At 38.5% G+C, this 23,854-nt stretch overlaps 1 protein-coding gene across 1 annotated transcript in view; it reads left to right on the top strand.

Annotated features, from left to right (window-relative positions):
• LOC148369473 (neuroligin-4, X-linked-like) overlaps positions 1-23,078 on the top strand; it is a 141,659-nt gene extending 118,581 nt beyond the window's left edge. The window contains exons 4-6 of the mRNA XM_088331498.1: positions 10,148-10,333; positions 12,490-13,279; positions 21,243-23,078. Coding sequence (XP_088187624.1) covers positions 10,148-10,333; positions 12,490-13,279; positions 21,243-22,125 — 1,859 coding nt within the window. The 3' untranslated portion in view covers positions 22,126-23,078. The remainder of the gene's footprint in view (positions 1-10,147; positions 10,334-12,489; positions 13,280-21,242) is intronic.
• Positions 23,079-23,854: the final 776 nt, after the last annotated feature.

The following is a 23,854-nucleotide window of genomic DNA, read 5'->3' as shown; positions in this document are numbered from 1 at the left end:
CAGTGAAGCAGGCCTCCAAATTTCCACAGTTTAGTGTGGCAGATTCCTCCATCGGAAGATGTAGTTGAGTGTCATCTGCCTAGCAATGGAAACTGATATTACACTTGTGAATAATATCACCTAATGGAAGCATGTAAATGCTGAAAATAAGGGGGTCAAGTACTGAACCCTGCGAAACACCACAGGTAACACTTCGAACATTTTTAGGATTGGCTTTGGTCTGCCAGAGTGGATGATAACTCCAAGTTGGGCAATATGCCATGGTATTTGTCCAAGAGAATAGGATATCATCCCGTAGCAGTTAGTGATAGGCGATACTGGGGATATTAGAATCAGACCCAAGTAAATACATGGTAGTATTGATCTGTAGCGATACGATCCGGATACCTTTTCCTTGTACATATAATTTTTCTTTTTATTTATGTTATGTAAAATAAATCCAAATTTCTTGACTTTTTAAAAAATACATATGTTTATGTGATAGTTCATGTGTTTTTGATTCTTATTCAATTTTTTTTTTTTTTTTTTTTTTTTTTTTTTTTAATATAGTTTGAAGTATTGTTCCTCCGTCATTATGACATTTTTAGGGACACGTTTTTGACAAAATTATGACATCCATTCACCTATACCAATTGGTTTATCATCATTAAAGGGACATTGTTTATTATGCAGCACCTTGAAGTAACACGTTTACATTTTTGGTTGCAGCTTCTTGCACTCTGTAGGTTTAACTTTTATTCATGTTTTTATTGTAAATTTTCCATTGTAACAGACCACTTCACTAATCAAATTACACTTAGAATTGTCCTCTTTTTCTGTTAAGAAAAGAAGTCTACGCCGCGTTGCGCTTCCCATTTGGCCCAATCTTTTGTCTGGCTGGTAAGATGCAGTCGCTGGCTAGCTAGGCGAAGGTGCTAAAAGTGGTTCTGTCAGTCACACAAACAGACATAAACTTTCCCCATTGATTTTGTTGTTCCTGTATAAGCCACACCCTCTCCCCTCACACTGCCTACCAATTGCTACTGGTGACACAACCAAATATGCCCATATAAACTGACCCGAGGTCAGTATGTTATAGTTCTAAATATGGCTTGGATGCGAGTTTATATGGTAGAGAGAATATTAGAATATCAGTAGGGAGAAATTACGCCTATCGTACTCTGTGCTTGAGACGCAGCCACCGTAACTGTATTCTGTTATATTTCGTAGGTTTAAATTGTTGAGTCAAGGGTTGTGTTGCTGGTGGATTGAGGGTTTGTATGTTATTTCGCGAGCGAAGGATGAATGACAGCATAAAAAAGACATTTTATTAGATATTCTGCTTTTAAAAAGTAGCGGAGTAATGCAAAACATATGAATCACGCAAATTGGTTACTTAGAAAAGTAGTTCAGCGTTCAGGAACGTGTTCATTTTTAACGCGTTACTCCGAACAATGGTCATAAGCTTGAATGTCTATTACACATGTAAGGGTTTGGTATCAGTTTCATACAGATGCCTAGATCTAACACTGTTTGCAGTATTTGTGTTAAAGAGTAGTTTTGGGGTTTTTTTTTCATCCATTTTTGTGTTACGCATTGTAAGAGATACGGAGCAATTTACAAAAAGTGTATTTTGATATTCTGACCTGATTTTAGTCCTAGTTGACTGTGTATGCAGAGTTCCTTCTGACTGTAGATCTGTGTGTATGTGACAAACAGGCTTGCCTCAGATCAACGGATGAGTTTTTTTTTTTCTCTGTGATCCGGTGCGAAATAACCAAGCGCTGTCAAAAAATAGGAACAAACTTTCCCTTGTTACTGTAACAGAAGTGCGATGCATGAGAGATGTTCACTTCAATACAGTCTCTCACAAAGTCTTTGTGTAATGATTGTCCATCTAAAAAAGCACTCCCACTTTTAAAAAAAATCTCTAATTTTAAACATTATTTGTAAAGAATTGACGGATTAAAAAAAAAATCCTATTTATCTGTGAAAATCATAGCATTACTTTTTTCACATCACGAGTGAACTTTTTATATATTTGAAACACTGCTGTGCCATTGGGCACCCCCAGGCTGATGCCCAACAGTGAAATCCTGGGCATATTCATTGTATCAACACTATGTGCATATTTATGTGATAAGAATCGGAAAGATTGGAAACATTTGAGGTATTTTTTGGCAACTATACATTGCTTACAGGGTACATTTTAAAAATACAAAACATGTAAAAATGTACACACTCCTGTTAATGCAACCTAACGTATGAGTGTTGCATGTAATCTCTACAACTCCATGAAACGTTTTTTTTAGGTGAGGGAATAAAAATAGTTTACATATGTTTTATTACCTCCGAAAATAAAGGCGGTCATCGTTTTTTTACGTACTCTGTCCCCAAGGTTTCGATTTTACAGCACCATTTTCCCCTCAGCACCATACTCTAGATTTCCCTCTTGGTGAGAGATTTTCAAAAGCTGCACTATGCACCTCTTATCCATGTTAATGTGTTTATAGAAACATTTTAGATGTTTATTCTTTACATAAATAAATAAATAAATAAATAAATAAATAAACACACTGCGCATACAGTTCATGGTTCACGGTTCACAGATCCCTTAACCACGAGGGCATGTGACAATGCTAAGCCCAAATCATTGGGAAAAAACTATTTTGTTCAGAAATTTTGAGTTCCACATTGTACAATACGAATAACATAACTTGGCTTCCATGCTTGTTGAAATACAAACTGTGTGGCAATTACTTCCTTTTGCATTTGTGACATATTAATGGCACTTTGTTTGGTATATTGTTCTATTTTGTATCTATAACTAATTGATTTATTTAGTTAATCGAGTAAAACAACTAGATGGATAAAAAAATGAATTCAATTAAAAACCGCATATGTGAGTTTCAGATATATATTTTTTTGATCTGCAAAATACATAGTTCACACTGGATTTCTTCTTTTAATGATGGTGGAGGATATTAGAAATTGGTTTCAAAGTCCTTAAAAAGTGCGAGAAAATTGGCCATGAAAAAGGCGTAAGGACCCTGGATTTTTTTCTCTCCCTATTTTGAGTGTCAAGTTAAGGCAAACCCAAACTACTAATGACTTATGCTGCCTTTGAACAGAAAGCTGATGATCATTTCAGACACCACTAACACCTGAAAAATTGTTAAAAAAAAAATAAAATAAAAAAAAAAAAAAAAGACGAAAACAGTAGGCAGTGAAAAAGGAACATGACATCTAGATTATTATATAATAATACCCCCAATAAGCAGGTTAGCGCCTTACATGGCTGCAAGGCCGCTATTGGGAAATGTGGAGCACATTGTAAAGCGCTTTGGGAAGTCAATGACTTGAAAAGCGCTATATAAATGCAGATCATTTCATTGGCGGCAGTAGCTCAGGAGGTAGAGCGCTTGTTTTGGAATCAAGGGATCCCAGTTCGAATCCTGGCTCGTCCGTGTTACATGTCGAAGTGTCCTTGGGTAAGACACTGAACCCTTAATACCTTCAATAAGCAGGTTAGCGCCTTACATGGCTGCAAGGCCGCTATTGGGAAATGTGGAGCACATTGTAAAGCGCTTTGGGAAGTCATTGACTTGAAAAGCGCTATATAAATGCAGATCATTTCATTTCACATTTCATTTCATAAAAGCAGATGTGTCCCGGGGTCTCTTGTGGGTATCAACACGTCCAAATTACAGCTAAACTGGCACCGATACTAGGTTGCTGCCGGAGCTGATCTGTGTTTGCTCTATCTATCTTCACTGTCGTTGGCTTTAGTTCATTCAAATCTCAACTTTTGGCTATGGGGGGGATTATCTTCTGAGCATAGAGCACAATTAACTGCTATAAACATCATGTTGTCAGTGTGCTTGTGAAAAGTTTTCTGCACGAAGGGCTTTGTATAGGTGATGCAGACACACTTTTGCCTTCCCGTTTTTTTGAAAATGATGCAGGGATGAATATGTGTTTTTTGATTACCAACCAGTAAAATGCCATGAGGTTTGTGTCTGTTAAGGCAAGTCAAATTTACAAATAAAGGATCATAAATCATTTTTTATCTGATTGTCAGAAAAAGAAAACAAGAAATAAACAGTGGCACAGGAAAAAAGGATTTTCTTACCTTATCTTATAAAGGAAGTCTATCCGCTACTTATTTTGAACAAAAGCGTCCATGCAACGAGAAAAAAAATACTGGATGGTTTGACTTGCTATTAGCTTACAAATACTATCACTAAATCTATTGTTCGGGGCTGAAGTGTGCCACAAAACAGAATCCTCGTTCTCATTCCATGATCAATGATTGTTTCACAGAGTAGGTAATCCTACATTATGGAATAAGTCTATGTAACTAGAAAAAAATATAATTGGATTGCTTGACTTGCTTGCTTAGACTATAATAATACTAATTTTGTTGTTTGGGGCTGAGGTGTGAGCTAAATCAGAATCCTTGGTCTATCTATCGCCTTCTGCCATCAGGCAAGAGAATTGTGTGCCTGGCTCGGCATCTGCAGATGCTCAGCACAGTAATACGTCACATATTAATTGTATTGATAATATGCATGACATAATGTATAAATTCAAGGATTTTGAAAAAGTAAATCCCAAAATGGTGATGTTTAATGAGAAATAACTGTCACACTATCGAGATATAACCATCAAATATATATTTTACATTTTATATTTCCATGATGAGACGTGAGGCAGAACCTCACTTGCCTACACTCATTGCATGTCTCCAACACCAGATCTGTGTATTCCAATTCTAGCCTGTTATAAGGTACATGTACTGACAACAGTAACAGATAACAGTATCAACTGATGACCTTAGGAAGCTCTCAACTTGGCATTCTGTTATTACCTGTATGTCATGTCGACGATGTCTGTGTGCTGTCTGTTCATTCTCCTTATGCTGAGGTTTTTACATTTTACTTTGTCCACATGTAGGTTTGAGACCAGGGGGTGGAGTAATAGTAGTCTGTCATCTGTGTAGCATTTGAGACTTCTTGTGATTAAGGCCTATACAAATAAACATGACTTGATTTGACTTTTTTAAAGGTATATGCAATTTTACGTTGGGGTCCTCTCAAAAGAGGGAATTTTATATCAGATTTTTTAATTGGCCTGACAAAATGTGGTATTGAAATACCTGACTTATTTTATATATTTGTTTAATTTCACTCTCTAAGACAGGGGTGTAAAACAAATTTTATTTCGGGGGCCACGATAGAACAAACATTCTGTCGGGGGCCGGACTACTAAATTAAAGAGAAAGAAAAAGAGAGATAAAGAAATAAGAGAAAAAGGGAGGGAAAAGAAGAGAGAGGGAGGGACAAAGACAGAGAGAGAGGAAGAGAGCGTTAGAAACAAAAGAGATAAAAAGAGAAGTCGTGAGAGAGGGAGAAAGATAGGGAGAGGAAGAAAGAAATCCAAAGAGAAATAGAAAGATTGAAAGAGAGAAAAGAGAAAAGAAAGCACGAAGGGTAGGAAGAGAGAAAGAGAAAAAGAAAAAATGAAGTTAGAGCAAAATAATTTAAAAAGACACAGAGAGAGAAAAAGACAAAGAGCAACAAAGGAAGAGAAAAAGAGAGACACAGAGAGTGAAAGAGACTAGGACAGAGAGTGGGAGAAAAGGTGTTGAAGAGAGAGAGAGAGAGAGAAAGAAAGAGAGAGAGAAAGAGAGAGCGAGAGAGAGATGGAGAGAGAGAGAAAGAAAGAAATACAAGTACAGTGGCTTTGGCAACATCAATTTGACATATTTCAACCTGCAGCTTGTTTTTCTTTTGTGCTTCTCTGAGTGTTGTCTCACGGGCCTGTTTCAATCCCTTAGCGGGCCCGATCCGGCCCGCTGGCCGCCTGTTTGACACCTATGCTCTAAGAGGACAATGTGATCTATGTGAACATGTCTATGTTTTTATTTGTTAATTTGTATAAATAATGTCGTAATATATTAGCTTTGAAGTGATTTTGTGTGTATTTGTGGGTCGGGGGTGTTGATATAGGAAAATGTGAACAATGATTTTCCATCATTGGCGCCACATGATAAGCAAAGCTCTCATATCTCGACTGTTATTTACATCTCATTAGTGTCATAGGGAAATTCTGCTAGTCAGAGAGAATAAATAACCCCAGCCACCGAATGGGCTGGAAAAGCATATTGTGAATTGAAGCAAGTCCTTTGCTTTGAATTTATTTCCTGCGTCTAGTAGTTTTTTTTCTGTGAGCACGAAAGACAGAGGTCTATTCTTTAAAATTCTTAATGATGGTAAGGCACAAACAGGATTGCGTGGGAATGCGTCTCGTAATGGAGGATAGAGGAAATGTAAATCATATTCACCCATTTTCAGTGTGATTTCTGCCAATATAATTGATGAAATCCAGTCCATATCTGACTAGAAATTAAGACAATTTTGTTTTTCTGAATGTTACACGCCAAGGCTAATATTTCCTGTTTTGCTCTTAGGATTAGCTTCACATATTTTCATAGCACGACAAAAACAATTGTAAAACAATACAAGCCACTATTACTCTGAATTTGATATGATGGCCAGCAAGTGCATGTTTTTTTGTAAATTAGCTGGTCTCATTGTATGCCTTCACACTATGTTTTATCGCACTAAGGTTCTTATGCACTTACAACTTAGGCCAGTCTCCAAGCACTACCTTTTAAATATGTTTTCCTATTTATCCTGACATTATTTTCTTTAGTTTTTACTTTCTTTCAAGTCTTTATAACCTTGTCTAAGTGCCTTGTCTAATCTTGTTGTAAACAATGATCACTACATTGCTATAAATGACAAAAAAGAGAATTCAATTCATCATGTGTTAGCATATCATAGCATAGTTTTGAGTAGCCCAGAATAGCCAGCCACCAAAACAATGAACATTTATTTTTCATGAAAGAAAAGACCAAAGGTTTTGGCAAGTGAAAAGCCTAGCGGTATCATTTTCGTAATGATACCGTAATGCTTTTCTGTTTTTTGAAGGAGGAGATTATTTTTTCTCCCCTGCGTGCTCTAATCAACATCTGGGTCAAGAGACTCGACATCTAAAAAACAGTTACTGAAGCAAAGCAGTTCCGTTGAGGTTTTAATCACAATAACGCAGATAAAACCAAAAAAGTGAATTTATTCTGGGCTTTCGAACACAGAACACAGCTGTAAGTCAGTCGTTTTAGTGGAAATGTATGCGGTTTTAAAAGAATGAAGCCTCAAATGAGTGGAAAATCCACAAAACTCCATGAACCTGTTCATACTGGGTCTTGTTGTATTTTTCAGGTGGTCTGATAAGATCCAGAGAGAGCGTCCAGGCTTTTTCTTAGCCATACAGATATCACTTCTAACAATGTGGAGACTGTGATGACTGAATAAATGGAAACATTTAAAATTCGATTAAATATTTGGTATATGAATTATATCTCAATAAGTAAAATGAATAAACTATCAATGTAATGATTGAAATTATCAAATGATAAGTACTGGAAAACTCATACAGTTGATATTATATAGATGCAGTGGCATATTTCAATATTAGAATAGTGTCATATGACATTTACAATGCGGGTGCATGCCGCGTGGTGTCATGAACAACTTGATGCCGCTATCCTGATGAACTGCTATTAGTTTGGCGGTGCCGCTGGTGCAAATGCCAAGACTCATGGCTGAAGCCAGAAACCCGAGGCGAACCGTCGTGCTTATCAACAAACAGCTTAATTGCAATCTTGAAATAGCACAGACTTGCCATATAGATAATGCCTCTGCTACGTGGAGCGTTACTGTCAAGCCACATAAGCAGGAAATTCTTCTTCAAATAGACTAAATGGATGGAGGCCTACAAAGAACAAGTGACTAGCAATCAGTCAACTATTTGTCCGTAAAAGGCTGTGGAGAGTATGTAACGTTCACGATTTGTCGACCATAAGGCTAATCTTTTAAACATCTTGGTGATTTGCATCATTTAGAATTTTTTTAGGTATACACATTTTGAAAAAATGTTTTTTTTACTTATCCTTTCTTCGTTCCTCTCCTTTTTTCATCATAACTATGGCAAAACCAAGATAAACTACTGCAGTGTGTGACATATTAAGTATCTGTTTTCGTCCATTGGTTTTGTTTTCTTGAATATATTTGTCAATAAAAATATTTGATTTTGTCATTCATTTATTCATTCTTCTTTTGAATGCTTATCATCACGAGGGCTGCAGTGGTGCCAAAGCCTATCTAAGCTGATTGCAGGCAGTAGGCAAGGGAAACCTGAACTGAGTGCGGTTACGACTGCTACCCGATAAAAGACAGCGTAAATAAAGCCCCGCAACAACCAGTCACGGTGACAACAGGGAAGACAAGTTCTTTGTTTTTAAAGCTTGCGGAAGACGAATCTTACTCAACGCCACAACTATGACATAGGAAAAAAGGATGACAAATAGATAGATAGATAGATAGAGAGAGAGAGAGAGAGAGAGAGAGAGAGAGAGAGAGAGAGAGAGAGAGAGAGAGAGAGAGAGAGAGAGAGAGAGAGAGAGAGAGAGAGAGAGAGAGAGAGAGAGATTAATGATTTTCATATGTGAAATGTTTAATGCCTCATGATTTATTTCGATTTCTTTCATTCCGTGTCTGAATGAAATTTCGCCTTTTATCATTTAGTCCACCGATTGGAGAACTTTGTTTTGAAAAAGCATCAACAGGCGGGTCTGTTTTTGTCTGTTTTTTACATTCTATTTGTTCAAATAATTGTATAGATTTTTCAGCCAGCCACTAGTGCAGGGGTCACAAACGTGGTAGCTCCCTAAGAGTACCTGAGTTGCCTGTGAACTGGTTCCAAAAAAAACTTACCATTGATGGGTCATAGTAATGTTCTCTGACATCCGACTAGTAACTTGCATACGATTGATATAATCAGTGTCTTTAAAACAATATTTTAGTGGTTGACTGTGATTGTTTTAACCCTATTTCTAAAAATGACAGCCTGGTAATAACATCATAATAACATTGTAACAACATATTAATAGTATGAGTTGCTATTTTGGTAATGATCAGTAACAAGAAAAAAAGCTCTCAGGTTTAAAACCCTGCCCTAGAGGGTACTCTCGACTTGTTACGGAATTGAAAATAGCGAGGGATCAAGTGAAGACCACATTCAACTCATACTCCTAAGAACATATGTTTTTGTATGCATTTTCGGCCCTGTGGATGGTGTCACCGGGCAGAAAATTATCAAATTCCGGACAGCACCTTTAATTCTCCTACGTTATCAGAGCAAATCTGCCTGAAAGGTTGTGGCAGTCAAAGAACAGAAACATTATTGGCTGATAGCGACAATGATGTAAACAGTGTTTAGTACTCAAATGAACCAACATTGAGGTATAATAGTTGTAATAAGCAACTGGCATCCTATGTAATATCCTTTGCTGGTGTCCAATATTAAACAGAATAAAAATATAAATTATGTAATGATGTCATCATGTTATATGTCATTCCCGTCACAAATTAAGAGCAAATGATACTTCCCAAAGATGTGTTAATTCGTTTCTTGGTGGAAATCTTTCAGCCTGATCTACTCGCATATAGAGATTCTTGAAAAAGGAAAAAAACATTAGTTGGGCGGCCCTGCAGATGGGTGGTTAGCGGAGGTCTAAGGTTCAATTCCAACCACCGCGGCACTCCCCATGCATGATCTCCCTGTACTTGTGTGGGTTTCCTCCAGGCATTCCGGTTTCCTCCTGCATTCGCAAAACATGCACGTCAGGTTAATTAGTGACTCCAAATTGTCCCTTGTTGTGAATGAGCGAATGAGTTGCATGTCTGAGACTGGCTGGCAACCAGTTTAGGGTGTCCCCTGCCCACTGCCCAAAGTCAGCTGGGATAGGCTCCAGCACCCCCTGTGACCTTAGTGAGAAAAAGTGGCACAAAAAATGGATGGATGGATGGATGGATAAATGGCAGCCTCCACGATCCCCACACAGCAAATAAACTGCATACATGCTTTTGATTTTATTATTTCCTGGAACATTCTGAAATAAGAAAAGCGATTACTACACCTGTGATGTACAATGTACTGTCATACGGCCGTGAATGAGAACCATTTACGTTACAAGTTCATCCAAAATTGCCAATTGTTAAGGCGACGTCTGCTTATTTCCCGCTTCTATTCATCCCTGCAGGCTTTCTGAGTACGGGAGACCAGGCAGCTAAGGGCAACTATGGCTTGCTTGATCAAATTCAAGCTCTCAGGTGGATCAAGGAGAACATTCAGGCCTTCAAAGGAGACCCAAAACGAGTGACCATTTTTGGCTCTGGCGCTGGGGCCTCGTGTGTCAGCTTGCTGACTCTCTCGCACTACTCCGAAGGTACGTATTTCCAACCACATACGCTTTGGCATGTAAGCATGTTTCATTATTTGGTTATGTTAGGTCTAATATTTTGATATTTTGTAGTATCTTTTGTAAGTTTAAATAAAGTCATTACAATACATTAAAGCTTCATGCTTCCCAAAAAAAGACTCTTCCAGGTCGTATTTCAAATGGATTTATTTTGGGGTGATTTTTCGTTAAACCCAGTAAGTGAACCTATTTCACTTCCTCGTATTCAGTAAGCCTTTTTAATTAGTAAGCTATTTAAAGCCCACATATCAAGGAACATAATTTTAGACAGGAATAGAAAATAGTAAACCTTGCAATACACCAAAAACTACTCAGTGACTACAGGATGATGTTGAACTGAGGCAGCTAGCATTGCACAATATGTACTTTACTTTGAAAAGTTAGAAATAATAAAAAGAAATACTTAAAAGCCCAAATTTATCTGAAACAAACAAGGTTCAAATGGGTTCAAAATGTCTTCCTATATTGGAGCAATGATGTCAAAACAATGGAAATTTCTGTCTGTGTCTGTTACTAAACTTTCTGTGCCACATCAGATAGATAGATAGATAGATAGATAGATAGATAGATAGATAGATAGATAGATAGATAGATAGATAGATACTTTATTCATCCCCGAAGGGAAATTCACTTTTCCAGCAGCATCCCTAAGCTGAGAACAATCGAAAATAACTGAGAACAATCGAAAATAACACGGGAGCTGCTGGAGTGGCTGCCATTCGTGACGGCGCCGGAGAAACGATTCAATTTGAATCATGTACAAACAAACAAACAATTGAATCATGTACAAGAAACGATTCAATCTGAATCATGTACAAACAAACAAACAATTGAATCATGTACAACAAACAAACAATCAAAATGTATTTGAAATACAGCGAATTCTCTTCTTTAAGAATATTTCAAAATTGTCCCCTAAAAATCAATAAAAATCTTAAATTTATACATCTGGATTGAACTGGGGAAGTTATCTACCAAACAGACCATAGTTCCCTTTCCGAATCATCAGAATCATTGTCGGGTTACTGGAGTTTCCTTTAATCCTTGCGGAACAATGACAGGCAAATGCTACTTGGTCTGTTACCGCGGATACCACCAATGAAAACCATACAAAAAGATGACTTCTCACCTTTGTGTTGTAATTTGGTATTATTCTCCACAGTACGATTGCTCTGGCCCTTTCGTCCAGAGATATAGGTTTTACACCACATTTTAAGCTACGAAGCCGTTAATGTGGGTTTTTATTTTATCGCAGAAGAAAAAGGGTGCTTGTTTTCATCATCACCATCTGACTCTGTGGTAATCACTAATTTGAATCGTTTCATTATCCGATGCAACTCAAAGGTGGAGTCCATTGTTTGAAGTGTTTGAATGAAAGTAGAATATTTTCTATATCAAATATATGTTAAAAGTGGCCAACTGAGTTCAAAGAGCCCTTATAAAAAAAATTCCACCGAGCCTTTATGCTTTTATTCTTCTGTTCGCAAAGGTCTTTGGGGCGCATAACACATTAGGCAGGGGGAGGGGTGGCAAGTTACTTCATGCTCATCCCCGTGTTTTTTTCTTCATATTCGGTGGTGCAGAATGAAAATGATGAAAGTAAGAAGTGGCCTATCTTAAGAATAGTCCATCGCCAACCCAAAACCCCAAAAAGATGAAAAAAGAATTATTTATCTTAGCGCGTCTAAGAAATGCATTTACTTGCACACGGACAAGCTGACTATGGTTGAAATCGGGACTTTAAGTCAGGACATGGCAGCAGATAGTTAAAAAGTTCTAAATTCCATACAGCTCCTTTAAAGTATATCTAAAAACGGTGCAGCTGAAAACGGGTTCGAGTGTGCGGGCTACGGGCTTCAAAGAGGCTAACTACTCTTGAGTTTTAGTCCCGTATCAATGCATTACAACATCAATCAGTGTGAAAACGTATTTACACACTGCAGGTAACAATCTGAAATCACCTTGTGGACTATCTTGTCAAACAGCAGGGAAGGTGGCTTTCAAAAAACACTGTGTTCACTTCATATATTCTCTCTTATTGTTTTAAGTATTTTCTGACTGAGAACACACTTAGCCCATTGAGTGATTGTGTTTTGTGTCCTAACCCTCGATGGTATTTTCAGATATGTTCCAGAAAGCCATAATCCAAAGTGGCACAGCCCTGTCCAGCTGGGCAGTCAACTACCAACCCGCGAAGTACACAAGAGTACTCGCTGAGAAGGTTGGCTGCAACATGTTGGACACCATCGACTTGGTTGAGTGCCTACAGAACAAGAACTACAAGGAGCTAATCGAGCAGTACGTGACGCCGGCAAAGTACCACATCGCTTTCGGTCCAGTGATCGATGGCGATGTGATACCGGACGACCCCCAAATCCTCATGGAACAAGGCGAGTTCCTCAACTACGATATCATGCTTGGCGTCAATCAAGGTGAGGGCTTCAAGTTTGTGGACGGTATTGTGGACAGCGAAGACGGTGTGTCGGCCAATGATTTCGACTTTGCCGTGTCTGACTTTGTGGATCATCTGTACGGCTACCCGGAGGGTAAGGACACCCTGCGCGAGACAATTAAGTTCATGTACACCGACTGGGCGGACAAGGAGAATCCGGAAAACAGGCGCAAGACCTTAGTGGCGCTGTTCACAGACCACCAGTGGGTGGCGCCAGCAGTGGCCACAGCTGATCTCCATGCACAGTATGGGTCACCCACCTACTTTTATGCTTTTTATCACCATTGTCAAAGCGACATGAAGCCCAGCTGGGCCGACTCAGCTCACGGCGACGAGGTACCTTACGTGTTTGGGATCCCCATGATCGGCCCGACGGATCTTTTCAACTGCAACTTCTCCAAGAATGACGTTATGCTCAGTGCCGTCGTCATGACCTACTGGACTAACTTTGCCAAAACGGGGTAAGAATTTTTTGTGAAACTTCCTGTGTTATGATTTTGCGCATTAAATCACTGGTAGGCTTAAAAGCTATATACTTTCCTTTAAAATGTTTACCTGCAGATCTCTGGGCACATTTTAAAGGTGGGTTGCGTCATTTAGGGTACGCTTAAAATGTTGAAAGTAGAATATGTCTTACCGATGCCCGACTAAGTTCAAAGAGCCTTCAAAATGTATTTTCCACTGTGCCTATCCGCTTATATCTTACTTTTAGCAACGCTGCTCCAGGACATGCAACACATTAGGTAAAAGGAAAGTGCTGGATAAGGGGTGGGGAGGTTGGTTGTTGTTTAGTGGCTTTATGTTTGTCATTGCAGTTTATTGTTAGTCTAGCAACAAAATGGTAAATGTAAGAAAAGGCTTGTTTCAAATACAGTCCAAACACCAACCCAGACCCCCGAAAAAGGTAAAAAAAAGAAGAGTTTATTTACGTAGTATTTCCATTGTAGTATTTTTTTATGTATTTTTATAGTACTTTTGTCTTTTTTTGAAAGTTGATTTTTTTGTTGTTGTATATCTTTAGTATTTTCTTAGTATTTTTGTATTATTACAGTCGTTTTATGATTATAGTATTTTGTACAATAACTGTAGTATTATCATTATTATTATTTTGCACTAGCTCTGATGCATTTTCTAGTATTTCCATATAAGAATGTTTGTTGTATATCTGTAGTAGTTTTGTATTACAGTGCTACTGCAGTTTTCTTTTTTTAGTATTTTCGTGATATTTCTGTAGGAGCATTTTGGTAGTATAGTTATAGGTGTAATTTGCAGTATTTTCTGTTATAAACCTCTTCTAGTAGTGTTTATGTATTAATATTATAATAGTTTTTTATGTTATATCATTATGTATTGGTATTTCTTTAGTATTTCGGTAGAATTATAATTGATGTGTTTCCAAAGCAGTATTTTAGTAGTACTTTAAGTAGTTTTTCCATGGTCCTATTTTTGCCTTTTTCTTTAGTAGTTTTGTAATATTACTGTCGTTGACTTTTGTAAAATTTTTGGAGTAAACAATTCTGTAGTAGTATATTGTAATATAGTATTACTGTGGTAGTATTTTTGTCGTAATTATATAGATTATTTTATTTTCAGAACGAAAGCAAAATAATTTATGAGGTCCCTGTTTTTAAGCACTATATTTTATGTTTTGTAGTTATCATGTAGTATTTTTGTTGTATTTCTGTCGAAGTATTTTTGAGTGGACACACAAAGTGACAATGAAGACAATGTTGGCACCAAAAAAGATAACCACTCTTGGAGGCCCCCTATTGGCTGCGGAGCCCTAAGCAGCTGCTTAGCTCGCTTATGCCTTGGGCCGGTAGCTAATGCATTTTCTCTCTCTAGTGTGCCAAATAAGAATACCAAAATAGTATAGTGTACTACTAGTGTAAAACACATGAATATCACTGAATACAAGTATAAAAAAATGTACATATAGAAGGCTGATTAGTACGTCTGCCTAACAGCTCAGAGGTCCTGGGTTCAATTCGTGCTACCACCTCCCTGTGTGGATTTTGCATGTTCTCTCCTCCTCGATGCCCGAGGCACTCGGATTTCCTCCCACGTACCAAATAACGTGACTTGAGTCGAGTGGAGTAGCGGGTGTAGATACTGTAGATGAGGGGGCCGGGGGTAAAGACAGCAAAGGATTTTACTGATTTTAAAACTTTCACTTGTGAGGATTGTCATGCCCTCAAAAGATTTCCTTACTTTAATCACTTCCTTATTTTTAATAACAATCCCGAATATAATCTGGCAATGGCCATGCAACTTAGAGAGGTGTAGTGTTTTGCGTGCCTATTTTGTGCTTCTTGACAATCACAAGATTTGTTTCGATGGTTTTATTTCACTGAGTGACATTTGATTATTTCCTAAAATTACGTAAAGACGTTCCCCTACTTACAACCATTCGAACGGTAGATATTAAAAAAACATTCGGGATGTCGAAAAATATCCGGACATTCCCGTAAGTTAAATTTTGTATTGTGCACAGTTTTCCGACTTCGGGACAGTATTGTACTGCTTCTTTCTGCCACTAAAAAAGCGTGTGGCGCTGTGAGAGGTCACCCATTATCCACCCGGAAGAAAAAAAATCTGCATCCTTTTCCTAGTTTTTGTGTAAACATTCTATACTGTCTATACTATGTCTATACTGTCTCCAGGGTGCTAAGAACTTTGACATTTTTATTGTTCAATATCTCGTGCATCAATTCAATATGGTTGATGTAAAGTGTAAAGAAGAGGCGAGCCGTTTCTTTTATAACGAAAATGGAATAAGAAAGCTTGATGCGGTTTAGAAAATAGTTGGGTAGCTTTTTTTCGGCCACTCTCTAACACGGAGGAGAACCTCTTGAACCTTATCTTCCAAAAGTAAGTTACGCTTAATTTTATTTGTCTTTATAGAGCGTATTATTTTATGAAATGTTTATTTTTTTTAGGACAAAACAATACAGGTTACTTCTACAAGCCTTAAACATACAAAACAAAGCACTGAAGCAACTTACGAACAAATTCTACTGACGAACGATCGTCTGGATCTCGTTCGTAAGTAGGGCAGCGTCTGTATATGAAATTTTAATAATGCCAGAGCCTGTCCCATATAAATTAATGTCCCACTTAAAATGTGTCTCCCTCCCGCAGTAAATATTGTGCAGGTTCATTTTGACTGTTGTTTTTGTCCTGAATAATTGTTTCAAAATAAGTTGCAAGCTGTGTACTTTCCAAAAAGGTCACAAAATATTGTAAACGGAAAGGATACAGATGTAAAGTTCTAAACGTGGGAATTGAATGGTCATTATTTGCCTCCATTCCGTTTTATCAGGCTCAGGGAATAACGAAATCCATGTAACGGCGTCACGTAATCAGAATTTTTCAAAAAAATAATTTATTTACAGTTATATATAAAAAACACATTACAGGTATATTTTGTAAAAAATTAGAATTACTTTGCTGGATTACAATTCTATTTAAAAGCATTTTTATGTTGCACACTACAGGGGACAATATTGATGTCCGGTGTGAGTTAGTTTGAATTCCTTTCTATTTTTTTTCTCGTTCGCATTATCTTTATATACATTCGCCATATTTGTTCGCTCCTCTCTTTGCGGTCTCATTTCCACACACACAAAATGGTTATCTGCACTCTCAGGACCCCACCCTCCACTCATGGAGCTGCCCAGAGTGTTGGACCACAAAACATGACTTTATGACCAAAAACGTTGCAAAACGAATGGAAAAGTGCAACTAACGAGACAACATTAACAAGTATGAAAAAATGAAATAACGTAAAATTAAATGATGAATGTCATTTAATGCCGGGGAGCATGTCAATTTCAAGCATCCACTCATTCACTTCATGCATTCGTTACCATGTGTCATTCATTTATCTGTAGCTCTACAAAATACATAATTCATGCTGGATTTGTTTCTTTTAATCATACTAGACACTAATTAGAAAATTTGCTTTGAAAGTCCTTAAAAAGTGCTTGAATTTGGCCATGAAAAGGGTGTACAAACCCTGTATTTAGTTTTTGAAACGATAAGATGACTCCCATTTAGGTTTGATTTTAAAGTATTACACCACTTGAAAAAAAAATAGCAAATATTTGTAAAAGTGGACGTGTCGTTTTAACGTACAACTGAAAAACATGTTGTCCATGTACTGCCAGCTAAACAAAGACAAGATATTCAAAACAGATAAAGCTACCCGGTTCAGTGAGTTAGGGAGAGAAGTCCTGTAGCGGTTAATGTTTGCTAATTTCTCTACCGAGGACAGGCATATTGTGGGAACATATGTTCAGGCTGCGACGACAGGCCCCATGTAGAATACCACCACATGCTAGCAGCAGTCTGCCGACTCACCCTTTGGAGAGCCGTAATGTAATACAGAAGCCCTCAACTGTAATCTTCATGCAGCAATATGTGGTGGTTATAATAAAAACAATCATCCGGATAATTGCATGTAGTTGGTTGCTGGCAAGCTCTTGATTATTTATGCTGGAAAGTTGATGATTGAATTGTTCACACTATACTTAAGAAACACAATTGATTGGTCCAACTGCATGTTCAGGCGTGTTCTGCTCCACTTCACTTTCCTTGAGATGCTAGTTTTTGACTAAAAATGCGAATGCTGAGTTTTACGGCTAAGAAAATTTCAGACGCCGGATACACTCAGCCAGTTGAGAACCATCAAGGGCTCTTTGTTCAACCTTAATCACAGCACACCCAAACAATGCTCAGTGTGTTTCAGACAGTGAGTGTAATAAACACATTGAATGTAGGTATAGGCAATGCTAACGCTACTTTTTACGTATATTGTTTAGAAACTGATAAAGATTTCATGTGAACTCCAAATATAGAAATCCCGGGGACAAAAAGTACATGGTTTGTTTTTTTTCACAGATTGTAATCCCAAAATCAAAATTCTCTTCCAAATGATTTTACAAAAGGAAGTAAAAAAAGAGCTTGTGCGCCTTTTAATTCTCATTGTTCTGCACATTAATTATCTTCTTTGTTTAAAGCAGGGATGGGCAAACGATGTCCCATTGTATTAATATAAGATATTACAATGGTAAAAAAAGTAAAAATACTACTAATAGTAATTTATTTTACCTTTTTCACCGTAATTTCCACGTTTTACTAAAGGACACGACACTCACACCATGAACCAGTTTAGAAATCATTGGCTGATATTAAGATTTCCTCAGCTATCAAATATTCTGGAGAACATGTTGGCTATACATTTGAAAAGCTTCTTTATCAAGTAGAAATTACTAAATGATAGTCATTATGGCTTCAGAGAATTTTTTTTACGGCTCTGGCATTAATCGATCATATGCAAGATATAGTGCATAAATTAGCCAAGCTATATTTCCCTGGTATTTCGATAGATTTAAGGAGGGATTTTAACACAATGAATAACAAATACCGTATTTTCCGCACTATAAGGCGCACCTAAAAGCCTTTATTTTTTTCAAAAGCTGACCATGCGCCTTATAATACAGTGCGCCTTATTTATGGAACAAAATTAATTCGCAAAGTCTTGCAACTAACTTGCCGCCGCCGACTAGATTTCCCCCCGAACGCCAAGTAGTCCGCGGTGTATGCTGGGATTTATTTACCGGCGTTTCATTGGCTAACCAATGTGTCAATCATCATTTGAATGGAACACTATTGGCTAAAGTTATTCGGAGGTCAAGGGGAGGATCCTTTTTATCATTTACAGGCTGGCATTTGCTTGAACGGCAAAACAAAGCCTGCAATTGGCCGAAAAAGATGAATGCATATAGCACGTGGCTGACGGCATACAGAAAGCATTTTTTTCTATTCTGTATTTGTAAATATTTTATTCTCCTGGATTTACTACCCTCACGGATATAAGAGGACATTGGCTGCACATTATTATGAACACAACGACTTTGGTGAGCTACTCCGGGTTTTATATTGTCCCTGTATCTTGTTTCAGACTGAACTCGATGTTTCTGTGATAAGCGGTGCAGATAATGGATGGAATGGAGTGTCTATTTTTAAATTAAACTCAATTCCAAGTATTTATTGTCATATGCACAGTAAAGTTGCGAGCGAAAAAGAAAATAGAAACTAAGGAATGGTTGGCATTTCTTGAATCCCAAGACTTTAACCTTCCGAATGATGGAACGATGCATTTGAGTGACATCGTACGGACACCGCAATCCGCACGTGTTCTCGACACGTATTTGCGTCTTTGCAAGCTTTGGGAATGTTAAGGGGGTAATAAGTTTGACTGAACTATCTGACTGTTTTGTTGACGTTCCCATTGTAGCGCCTTATAATCCGGTGCGTCTTATGTATGTCAAAAATAGGACCGAAAACGATTTTTTCGGGGTGCGCCCTATAACCCGGTGCGCCTTATAGTGCGGAAAATACGGTACTCCAAATATGACATTAACATGTTGTATTAAGAATTACTCATCACTAGATAAAGTCATATCTCTCGTATAGATTTCAATATGAGGAGAAGCGGTGCAGATAATGGAAGGAATGGATTTCAATACGTACTGATTGGTGACAGTAGTTCAAGTTGCATGAGAATTAGATGTGGAGTTACTCAGCGGAATGTGTTAGGACCTTTATTGTTCATATCGTGTGTAGGGATATTTCTAGCTTTAATTTTGAAAATCGCTAGGATTAAAACAAATTATTCCTTACTGCAATGAATAAACGAATTTTCCTCTAGGTGTTGCTTGTGCTCCACCATAAATCTTTTTATTTCTCTGAAGGATGCTAGAATTTCCGCCACTGATAAAAATGAAATTACGTTATCACTTGTGCTCTTTGAGTTCTGATATGAATTAATAATTCCAAGAAATTGGAATCAATGAACCAGGCCGATGGAGACAACACACACAATTTATTAACATAAAGAACTAATGATAAGGAAAAAAGGGGGGGGGGCATGTTCTGGAGATTATGGGAGTTTTTGACTGCTGTAAGTTACTAGCACAAAAAGAAAGTTTCCTGCTATAATGCTCGTCGATTTGGGGAGATTCCCTTGCACAGAAAAAAACGCTTATTCCCAAAAACCAGCAAACATGGTGTTAAATTCGAAACTGTCCTCTTACTTGATGTTGCGGAGTGATTTGGTCTCGTGCTTCAGGTGGTCACAACATGTGGCTCTAGTGCAGAGCTCGCGTCCGCAGGGCAGGCTTGAGAGAGCTATTAAAAATATTGATACGCAAATGACTAAAGTGATCAGGCAGAAATGCAAATGTAGTTTTAGAATCCGCTGTGCTTCGGGGAGAGCGAAGGTAGTATCTACCTTTTTGGGCTATACCAAGACCTCTCTCACCCTGTTTGCAGACAGCGAAATGCGTAGAAATTATCAATGACGTCACAAATACGTCTTTCCATACATACAACGAAAAATAACTATATAAAATTATATGCGTGTATTAAAATCAGACTACGTGTGTGTGTGTGTGTGTGTGTGTATTTTAATGATTACTCATACATTCAAAATGGAAAAATAGTAAGTACAGATGAGAAAAAGCAAGTTAAAATGCGAGTTAATTTCATCAGGATTATTTGTAACATAGAACACAAAGAAATACACAATTAAGTGTGTTGACAAAGATCAATGCCACTCCTGCCATTTTGTGGTGATTCATCATACTGCATTCATTCCCAGAGTCTTGATGTTCATCGAAGGGCTGCGCCAAAGCCTTTAGAATAGTTAAAAAAAACATATTTCAATGTTATGGCACTGAATGAGTTAAAAGCCAAATTGCAGTCAAGTTATTTGTTTTTGCATTAAAGAACAAGCGTGTTATACATTTCTGCTTATGTCCGGTTTCTTGAGTCCAAAGATGCATTTTGGCACTGTAAAAACGTACATGTTTGGCAGGGACGCAGTTGTTTCTCGTGTATTTACACTAGTAGATAGTTCATTTAAAGGTGCTGTACGGAATTGAGAACTTTTTTACTTGCTGATGCCAAGTTCTGGCCTGTATTATCATTGTAACCTTGGTCAAGCTTCTTATGTTGCGCATGCAAGTACATGCATTTCTTAAATGCGCTCAAATAGGCCCGTTTTTTTTTATCTTTTGGGGATTTGAATTTGCTTTAGGACTGTACTTGGGACAGGCCTTTTCCTACTTTCACCATTTTCATGCTACAGAAACAAAAAACTGCAGTGGAGAGCATAAATTCACTCCTCGTACCTAAAATGTTTTACGGCTCGAGCACCTTTTCTAAAGGTAAGATAAAAGCAGATAGGTGCGGTGGAAAAAAATATACAAGTGCCCTTTGAACTCACAAATTAACACATACTAAATTTAAAAAAAAATCTACTTTATACTTTTTGAGGACACCTCCTTTCCTTTAAAAGTAAAAAGAAAAACGTTTTTGTTTGCTCATTATTTATCAGTCTTGGGTTTTTTTTTTCAGTGACCCAAATCAACCAGTCCCACAGGATACAAAGTTCATCCACACAAAGCCTAACAGGTTTGAGGAGGTAGCCTGGACAAAGTACAACCCCAAAGACCAGCTGTACCTTCACATCGGCCTGAAACCTCGCGTCCGAGACCACTACCGCGCCACCAAAGTGGCCTTCTGGCTGGAGCTGGTCCCACACCTCCACAACATCAACGAATTCTTCCAGTATGTGTCCACCACCACCAAAATCCCCCCGCAAGATACCACGCCTTACCCTTACACCAAGCGTTTCCCAGGAAAAAACAACTGGCCCTCGACCACCCGCCACCCGGGCCTGCCGTCCGGCAACACCAAACACGCCACGGACCAGCGCAAAAGCGAGGATTTCCTGGACGAGTCGACGGTGCTGATCGAGACCAAACGCGACTATTCCACCGAGCTGAGCGTCACCATCGCTGTGGGTGCCTCCCTCCTCTTCCTCAATATCCTGGCCTTCGCCGCGCTCTACTACAAGAAAGACAAGCGGCGTGCCGACTCTACCCGCCATGCCTCTACCCCCCAGCGCAACGCCACGCCGGTCAACGCGCCCTCGGCCGCCAACGATGTGGCGCATCTGCAGAGCGAGGAGCTGATGACGCTGCAGATGAAGCAGCAGCAACTGGAGCACCAGCACGAGCCCATGCAGGTCCACGAGGCGTTGCGCTTGGCCTGCCCGCCCGATTACACCCTCACTTTGCGCCGATCCCCTGACGACATCCCGCTCATGACGCCAAGCACCATCACCATGATCCCCAACTCGCTGGCTGGCATGCAGCCGCTGCACAACTTCAATACCTTCGGGGGAAGCCAGAACAGTACCAACCTGCCGCACGGCCACTCCACCACGCGGGTATAACCCGGTCGGGATCGTACCGGTCCCGGTGCCAGCCGGGAGGGTCTAGTTGCTTTGACAAAGGCAGAGAGGGACTACGTGAAGCACAGACTTAACATTTCAGATGGGAGTTATTTTGATACACAGCCTTCTTGACTAGGCATTTAGGAAAAGTTGATGTCTTTTTAACAAAGAATATATGAATTGTGAATGTCAGTATAGTACCTGATCTATCGAGCTAAGCTTTTGAAACACTCCGGTCAAAAATAACTCCAATTTTGTTAAAAAATGCACTTAGATTAATTTGATCAAGAACTACACTACTGTTCAAAGGCTTGTGGTCACCCAGACACTTTTGCCTTTTTTCAAGGAGGGCTGCAACAACAAATTAATTCCATCGAAATGTATTATTAAAAGCGTTGGGAACTTATGTCATCATCGATTTGTTATGTCAGGCGATTTATGAGTCACTAAGTGACTACCGTAAATTCCGGACTATAAGGCGCACCTGATCATAAGCCGCACCCCCCACTTTTCGAGAAGAAAACGGATTTGTTACATATACAAGCCGCACCGGTATATTAGCCGCATGCATCCACATTGAGAATTGAAGTCCTTTTTAACTAAACAACTTTAATAGGGAGAATTTGTACAGATTTAATGTTTGCTTGTTGCTTGCAAATTGTCAGACCTGTTGTATTATACCTACAAGCCGCTACACGAAGATGCTGAATAAGGGTCCTGGCTTAACCCGGTTTGAACAAATTTATTGACACTAATTGCAGCAAACAAACAATGTGAGGTTTGAACAACCCTTCTCGACAATCTTAACAGCAATCAAGCATATTCACAATTTCGTTATAGAACATCTTTGTTAGTATCAATAGATGGGGGTTTTTAAGGGTTATTGTTCTATCTTCGTTATTCATTATCCATTATCCGTTATCGGTCAGTTCATAATACGCTACAAAGCCTAGGAGCCGGGACACTTACTCTCAGCCAAAAGGCCAAGCTAAGGTCCTAGCCCTAAAGCCTTGCTTGCGATCATTGCGAATGCACCGTTCCCGGAGGTACTGCAATACCGGGCCGATGCGTGGAGTGGACAGAGCAAGCTCTTACGATTACATCTGTCCATGACAATTTATCTACAACTTCAAGGTCGGCTGATTGATAGGAAATCTATACCGGTGGTTGTCATTTGATGCAGACCTGCAAAGTCCAGGTGTCCGTTGAAAGTAATCCAAGGAAAAAAAAGTGTACATTTCCAAAGGTAAGGGTGGGAAAAATATATAGGCACCTTTGTCTGCGGTGTCCACAAACACTCACCTTTACTGGTCTCTACTTCCCATAATCCCCCGCGTCTGTTACGCCCCTTCTTTTTAATTGGTCAGTGCAAGACTTATCAGAACAAGTGTCCAAAATAAATACAAATAAATACATGACAAAAATATACAGTTGCAAATACATATTATACATGGTTACACATACAGTGCATCCGGAAAGTATTCACAGCGCTTCACTTTTTCCACATTTTGTTATGTTACAGCCTCATTCCAAATTGTATTAATTTAATCTCTTATCTCAAAATTCTACACAAAATACTCAATTATGACAATGTAAAAAAGTTTTTTTTTTTACTTTTTTTGAATTTATTAAAAATAGAAAACTAAGAAATCACATTTACATAAGTATTCACAGCCTTTGCCATGAAGCTCAAAATTGAGCTCAGGTGGATCTTTTTTCCACTGATCAT

Source organism: Urocampus carinirostris, chromosome 3 (genome assembly GCF_059441175.1).
Source record: "Urocampus carinirostris isolate Australia breed hairy pipefish chromosome 3, RoL_Ucar_1.0, whole genome shotgun sequence".
Classification (NCBI taxonomy): domain Eukaryota; kingdom Metazoa; phylum Chordata; class Actinopteri; order Syngnathiformes; family Syngnathidae; genus Urocampus; species Urocampus carinirostris.
Note: the sequence above shows the minus strand (reverse complement) of the source record. Positions and strands in the feature narration are given on the sequence as shown.